Source organism: Dreissena polymorpha, chromosome 2 (genome assembly GCF_020536995.1).
Source record: "Dreissena polymorpha isolate Duluth1 chromosome 2, UMN_Dpol_1.0, whole genome shotgun sequence".
In the NCBI taxonomy this organism is placed as follows: Eukaryota; Metazoa; Mollusca; class Bivalvia; order Myida; family Dreissenidae; genus Dreissena; species Dreissena polymorpha.
The window spans coordinates 146,046,221-146,054,329 of NC_068356.1; the positions used below are offsets into that span (position 1 = coordinate 146,046,221).

An 8,109-nucleotide genomic window follows, 5' to 3' on the forward strand; every position below is an offset into this window, starting at 1 on the left:
TGTCTTCTGTTCTTCCGTCACACTTTGGGTTTAGGTTTCGGGTTTAGGTTTCGAAAAAAGGTTAATAACTTTTATGTCGCGTCTGATAGCAACTTGATATTTGGCATGCATGTGTATCTCGTGGAGCTGCACTTTTTGAGTGGTAAAAGGTCAAGGTCATCGTTCAAGGTCACAGGTCATATATATGGCTTCAAAGTGGCGGCAGGGGCATTGTGTTTCTCTTAATGTAGATCTATTTGTTGTTCAATAGTGTATACGATTATCAATATTGCTTTCCAACATACCAGTAGTTTCCAACCTGTTTTCCCACAGCGAGGCTAACAAATGAGTTGTTTTATTTTAGATCAAGAGCATGGCAGTATACCTGCTGGACCTGCTGCTGATAGAGATCTCGTACGTCCACTTCTTCCCGTCGGTGCTAGCGGCCAGCTGCCTATACGTGGCCCGAGAAGTGCTGGGGGTCAGCGGTGAGGAGGTGTGGGACAGGAACTTCATGCACTACACCAAGTACTCTGTGAAGGACATGGAGGCATGCATCTCTATGGTGCAGCGCGCACTGAACAAGCAGTCCCGCTCCAGGTTCCAGGTTGGTGGGGTTTCTTTAAACCTTTGCAGGTGTTGGGGCACTTAGAATCAGCGATTTTAATGAAAAAACGGGAACCATTTTTTCAGATTAGCATGATAACCTTTTTTTACTGAAGGACAGTTTCTCTGACAGTCTTTTAATTTCTTTTATTTTTTAACAATATGTTGCAAAATTAATGTGAAGCATTACCAAAAGCATGAAAAATGCTCAGTTTAGAATGACAACGTGTTCAAAAGTGGGAGAATTGACCAGTCTTCCAATACATTGCTTAAAAGGCCTTAAAGGAATTTGTTAACCAGGTTTTCCGAAGGAAAAAACTGGTTATTAGATTGGCGAATGCGGGCGGGCTGGCTGGCTGGCGGGCTGGCGGGCGGGTGGAACAAGCTTGTCCGGGCCATAACTTTGTCGTTCATTGTGAGATTTTGTGAGATTTTAAAATCATTTGGCACATTTGTTAACCATCATTAGACGGTGTGTCGCGCGAAAAAATTACGTCAATATCTCCAAGGTCAAGGTCACACTTTGAGTTCAAAGATAAAAAATAGCCATAAATGAGCTTGTCTGGGCTATAACTATGTCATTCATTATGAGATTTTAAAATCATTTGGCACATTTGTTCACCATCATGGGACGGTGTGTCGCACGAAAGAATCACGTCAATATCTCCAATTTCAAGGTCGCCACGACAAAAAATAGATTTATTTTAAAACAAACTTACAAAGGGGGTTAATTTTGTTTGTTCATTTCAAAAGTTTAGTTTGAGTTGTCTCCCTTTATCAGATTTTTTTTCACAATGAAAACCTGGTTTTGTGACAATTTTGTCCCTTGTTTCCATTTGAACTTGAACACTCTTTGATTTAATTTCCCTCAATTTGGCCATGCCACTACACACTGTCTTCATAAATTGGATAGCAGCTATCAGAGATATATATCAGTTGGCTAGGATTGAACATAATATTTATATTTTTATAAAAAACAACTACTTACCAAACTTTTACTTTTATAACATAATTTACTACAGCTTGTTTTCTAAAATGCATTCCTTGATAAAAATATTTTACATTCACTGCAATATTAAAGCCACACACCTTTGGCATAGTAAATTCAAGTATAAATAAGAAACATATTTTATCTATGCCAATAAGAATATATCTGGTAGTAACAAGGTAGAAATCCGTCTTTTTTGCACTTTAAAAACTTAAAAATATCGCATTTGTCGAAATGAATGGACATATACCACTAGAAATCCTACTTTAGGTTTTAAAAGCGGGTACTGTTTGATAAATAATAAATTGCTTGCTTACTAGGCTTTAGATTAAATGACAATTTTGCATACTTTCAAAGTGCATCTATATGTATTGATAAAAATGTATTTCATTTCAAAGTCAGAGGCAAGGTTGTGTGGCTTTAACAATTAACGCATTTTAAAATATACTGTTTGCTAAATTTGCTATCATAAACCTTTAAATCAATTCAACATAATTGTGAAATACAACACATTATAGATCTTTAAAATCCTGACTTCACAAGAGTTTATTCCAGAAGGTTTTCATTGATATCAAATGATTGTGTCTTACAGGGTGCCAAGAACAAGTATGCCCACCATGTTTACCATGGGATCAGTAAGCACAGGTCTGTACTGCGGTGTGTTGATCTGTGGCCAGAAGAGAGTGATGAAGTCTTTGGGAAGACAGAGTCCCCAGAACCCTTGGAAACCATTGTTTGATGATGTAACTGGTTGAGTGATGTCACAGGTTGATGAGTGATCACATCCCTTGGAAAATTCCGAAACTATTGTTTGATGATGTCACCGGATGTGTGATGACCTCACTAGGTGTGTTATGATATCACTGGATATTATGTCAGTAGATGTGTGAGTTTTGATGGTGTATTTTTGCTTGTACTTCTGTTTTGAACCATGGTCAGGTGTTTTTTAAAATCATCATTTGTTCATGTTATTTGATGTGCTATATGTGGGTTGATGTCATCAATTGACATTTGAACATATTTCTTGAATTTAAGAAAGTCACTTATTGGGTGATGACATAAGTGGAACATGGGTGCCTTTTGATTGGACATTGGTTTGGCCTTGCTGAACGACTTGGGAATGATGGTTGTTACTTGTAAACTGCTTATTAGGTACATGCATTACTAAACATGGTAATTCTGAATGATTGTTCTCACAAATTTCTTGGAAATCTTTATGGTAATTCTGCATGATTGTTTTCACAAAATTTTATGTCTTGGAAATTTTTGTTTTTTAACATGTGACAATTAAAAAAAGTAATGTAAGCTTGCACTTTCACTGAAGACTTACCATCTTGGAAGTGCTCTTAAAAACAAAACAGGACTGTCTGTCTGCTGTAAGCTTTCTACTTGCACTTTTTATGAAAACAAAAATATTGAGATATGCATGGATGGCATTCTATGGACAGACTTTCCTATTGCTGCAGAACATGGGTGTTTGCTGTGTGCCATTGATGGTTATGCCAGGCTTTATTTAATTTTTTTTTGTTTTTTTTTTTTAAGCAGATCTTTTCCAGCTGTTTTGCTCTTTCTTATGGAAGAATACTTGCCAAAAGTCATTTAAGTTTTTTTTCTTTTCTAGATTATTAGCTTGATGTGTCTGCCTGTGGTAATTCCCCAGCAGTATGTCCCTTTTTTTGCTGTAAGTTCAGGATAAGAATGAATAGGTGGTGTTGGTTCTTTTGTGGGTTTATGCAATTGTTTGAAGAGATGTATACTGACTCAGTTTATAAATATGCACAGATCTTGAGGATATTAGATATTATTTTAAGTACCTACTTTATACACTGTATACAACTTGTTGTAAATAGTTCTGTTTACAGATAGAGGCATGTTAATGAATTAATAAATTTGTAATAAGTATGAATTGCACATTGTTAAATGTTGACATTGTAAGAATTTGTAATTAATTGTACAAATATTGTTCTATTTATTAACTACATGTTTATGTATCCTCTATACCACAGTCTTTCATGTGTGTATTATTGTGTTTGTGTGTCTTGTATAATTGTGTTATTTTGTGCCTATGGTTGGCAGTTGTCAAGTGTTCAATTGTAAATGATTGTGTTGCTGTCTAAATTACAAAGTTAACTTCGTATCTTCATGAGAAATGTCTTTAACTCCACCTTAGTGATGCAGGATTTGACAAGACTGTTATGGCTTAAATTACGGTACTTTATTTGAGTTATTTCGAATGAGCCATTATTATTATATTCACAGTTTATTGAATCATCTGTACAATAATTTGTCCAGTATGTTTACAAGTATTTTAGTTGGTGTTTATTTAATTAAAGTGAATGTTAACGTGCTATAGTGCTACTAAGATCAATTGGCAATGGGCGTCACATATGTATTTGAATATGTGAGCGGAGTGATTTGATTTATTGTCAGTTTCGTCTTTTTGACGAACATTTTGTATTTCTGGTGTTCTTTATTTTGATGTGCTGGTCATACTTTTGTTCAATTTCTTTGTGTCAGTGCTATATAGTGCTATATTTTTGTATTGCGTGATGGTATTTACAACATGTTTCTACTTATATGCATTAATTTATTTGCCAATAGTTCCGTTTTGTGCTATTTTCTAATGTAATTGTTTGAAATAAACGAGTTTTCAATAATTGAGTGTTCCTTGGTTTTTTAGTTGAACCTTTCCATTATATTTCATTATGTACAGAAAATATGGCTTAGGTTTGTCTGGACTGTAATACCTACCTGTAAATATAATACATGTTCAATCAACCTTTTCTACACATAGATCATAAATATATTTTGAAAATACATGTTTGGCATTTAAAGAATGTTGAGATGTATAGACAGTTGAGCGCGCCGCTTGATGAGTAACACCAATAGATGCATGCCTTGAGCTTTCTATTAAGTGCAAATCAGAAATAGCCGATAGGCATGCACATTATAAAAAAGTTCATGTTCTTGTCCGGATAGCATCCTTTTCATATTGGTGACCTGGGTTCAATGCCAGCTTCCGGCACATGTGGGCCTGTTTGCTGGTAAACATACGGAGCAGATGGAATTTAAAATTTGGGTATTCCAGCTTTCACGTCACTTCCGTCCCAACTTTATTTTGTATAATAAGTTTTTAAGGTAAAAGTGCTGTGGCACATCCCGGGTTTACGCATAATGTAACGTCAGGTATTGGGGGACTTTTTAAAAATCGAAATAAATAAAACACTCAAGAATGTCACATGTGTGCAGATGAAATTGAAACAATTACACAAACCTTTTCTTATTTAAGAACCATTCGCTTTATACAAGCACATATTTCTGTATTGTAGTACAATAACTTGGTGCTCACCTGTGGATCAGCAGTGACGTCTTAAGAAGCAATCTTTATGTACTTTCTTAAAGATGTTGATGAATGACGCAATCGTGGCCAATATGTATGGGCAAAATCATCGTGACGATTATATGCATATAAATACATCAAAGGGATGGGCCGACACGCCGCGCATACGACAGCTGTGGAAACAGATGCAGGCGATAAAACCAATTCAGTGTCAACAGACGTATATATCCGATGACGGAAGCGATTGCAGCATCAGTATGGCTGTACATTTCAGTGATCAAGCGAACGGCGTCAAGGAAGGTTCGCTTACACATGTTGGGACCGGAAATTGCGGATGGGTGCGCTGTGAGATCATCAAATGGAGGTTCAATTGGCATCACGGATCTTCCTAGCGAGGCGCTTGTGTCCATTTTCAAGCATCTGCAGCCAGTGGACGACCTTATGCCGAAATTGGCGCTTGTTTGTCGAAAATGGCACGATTTGCTGTATTATAGCGGAGGTTTATGGAAAACGATCAATATTGACCCGACGTTCTACAGTCATCTGCATTTCAGGCTTGTCGTCTGCATATTTCGTTTGTACGGTCGCCATGTGCATACAGTCACATGGCGGGAAAATACAACGGTGTACGAGTCGATTTTCGCGTGTCTGCCAGCCTTGAAAAACCTTAAAGTTCTGAGGGTGCCAGTGTTATGGACAAGGCGCGTCATTGATGACATGTGCCTGATGACCGGGTTAGAAAAAGTGCAGATAAACGGCGGATTCACAATGACTGACGAACACTTTCTTGAAATAGCGAACTGCTTATCAAACCTGAAAACAGTGACACTAAATGCGTGTTCGAAGCTAACGTTCGAAGGGATCACAAGGGTCGTACCAAGACTGAAATCGCTGGAAGATTTGCACATAAAAATCAACTCGAATTTGCCGTTAACTGACGGACGAAGCGAAACAGCGATCCGGAATGGACATTCTATTATCAAAGGACTGGTGGCACCAATTATTAACAGTCTTGTTACGGTATTGTGCGTTCATTTTGTTGCTATGGAAACAGAAGAGTTGTGGGACGTAGTTAACAGCCTGTCCAATCTTCGGAAACTGAGCATAAGTAACTGCGAGGTCAGTTCGGTTTAACTAATAGTAATAGTAGTATAGCAAATACAGGTTAAGAAATGTTCTTCATGTGCATAGTCTAAACTTAGTGTGGTCCTAAATAATTATAAATAATATCATCCTTTTGTAAGCTAAGTGTTACTAATGAATAACTTCATTATTCGTAATTGCATTCAGATATAATGGCTTTTGCCTATAGTTATTTATCATAGAAAAAGTCTATACCGCGACTAAAATAGCTCAATAACAACTTTTGCGACAAAATCACTCGGTAACAACTACTGCGTAAATCATTTATCGACTCGTGATTGGTAAATACAAACATCTCGTTAGTTTAAAGTTTCAGCATATTTATCATTTGTTTAATAAATGCCTCTTAATTTTCATGTCATAATTCAAAACCTACAGATCTTTCTTTGGCAATGTAAAGTGTCCTTAATCTCGTTAAACTATACACACGCTTGATAGTTAAACATTTAGAATATATCTTACAAAACATTGAAATCATCATGACCGACACACAAGCAAGTACATATTCATTTTTTCATGATCTATGAAACAACGTTCTCTGTGAGTTTTAGGTCATAGAGGCAAAGCAACAGTTTTTAACTAAAACCATCTGAGACAAATTGAAGCGTGAACGAGTCTTGCAAATAATAATTCATGTACGTCATACAGGCAGTAGCAAGCACCTTGATTCCCTTAATTCCAACCTCTTTTGTAAACGTTCATAACTTTTCATAACTCTTACTTATTTTTTTTCCTTTTGCAGCATTTGGCTGGAATACGACTGTCGTCTGCTAGTTTGCAGAAATTCTGCGTGTTCAACATATGGAGCACGACTTTCGTCAGTGTGCACGCGCCAAAACTACGTCACGTGACAATTGACTCCGGGATGGAATCCATCGAGCACGTGGAGCTTTTTGCGCTGTCTCTAAAGCGCGCATTAATAAACGGATCCAACTCCTTGAGGACGTTAAAAATCAAAAGCGAAAAACTTACTTTTCTCGAGGTGTCTAATTGTGAGCTCATCGAAATGAAGTGCTTAAAGGAGACGCTACGAAACAACTCTAAATTGCTCTGTCTGCGTCTGGGGTGCGTCTCTCAGGACAGTTTAACGTTGGACGAGACGGTGATACCAAGCGTCCAAGAACTGTGCCTCCTTGGAGATTTCTCTTGTGAGGCCCTACACATACGCAGTCCTTCCATTCGACTCATTCACACTCAGGCCGAAAACGACATCATCACACTCAACCATATGTACCTAACAGCGAACCATCTCTGCAAAGTAGCTCTGGTCGGCCTTCCCGCTCTCCGTACAGTCACGGTCCAGTGCGTCAGCGTCGACTGCATTGAGCTCAACCTTTGCAGCGACGATCAGCTTCATTTGGAATCGTTCGTTGTCCACGCTCTGAACGCGATTGGCTTTCTACGCCTGTTCGACTGCAAAGTGAACCTGCTGTCCCTCTGTACGCAGTTGGCGAAGACGGTGGTGCTATACCGGTGTCAGATGTCGGACTACGTCCTGCAGATGGCGCTCGGCGGGTGCCCGAACATCGCGCACCTGAACCTGGAGAAATGCCGAGAACTGAGTAACGTGAACATATTCGCGCAGCCGCTTAAGTTCCTGAATTTATTCGGATGCGCCAGTATAAGCAAGCTGAACCTCGACTGTCCCCAGCTGGTGGCGGTGAATCTCGGCCAGTGTTCCAATGTCCGCCTGTTTATCAAGGGTATAGAGCAAGGGTTGAAGAAACTGCTGCTTCCGTTCCGACTTGTTGAACCGACCGAGAATGTCCGATGGACTCACGATCTTCCACCGGAAGAATACGAGCAATGACGTCGGTTTGGCTTTAGATAATATGTGTATGTTTTTATTTGTTTACTTATGTTATTGAATATGGTTGATAAATATACCGGTATCATAAACTGAGTTTTATATTAAGTTTTTTCTCGTACCACGTTCATAAAGTAAGAGAAATGAAATATGAAAGTAGCTTGAATGGAACAAAGGAACACACGAAAAGTATACATACATGTATAAGTTAGGGTATGTTGTTAAAAATCATCATTAGAAGATCTA

At 38.1% G+C, this 8,109-nt stretch overlaps 1 protein-coding gene across 1 annotated transcript; it reads left to right on the plus strand.

The window, feature by feature from the left end:
* The first annotated feature begins 345 nt into the window (after window positions 1-345).
* Window positions 346-7,877, plus strand: LOC127870162 (uncharacterized). Its single transcript, XM_052412819.1, has 4 exons — window positions 346-586; window positions 2,166-2,311; window positions 5,123-6,032; window positions 6,799-7,877. The coding sequence occupies exons 1-4, from the start codon at window positions 353-355 to the stop codon at window positions 7,864-7,866; spliced, it is 2,358 nt and encodes a 785-aa protein (XP_052268779.1). The 5' UTR covers window positions 346-352; the 3' UTR covers window positions 7,867-7,877.
* Window positions 7,878-8,109: the final 232 nt, after the last annotated feature.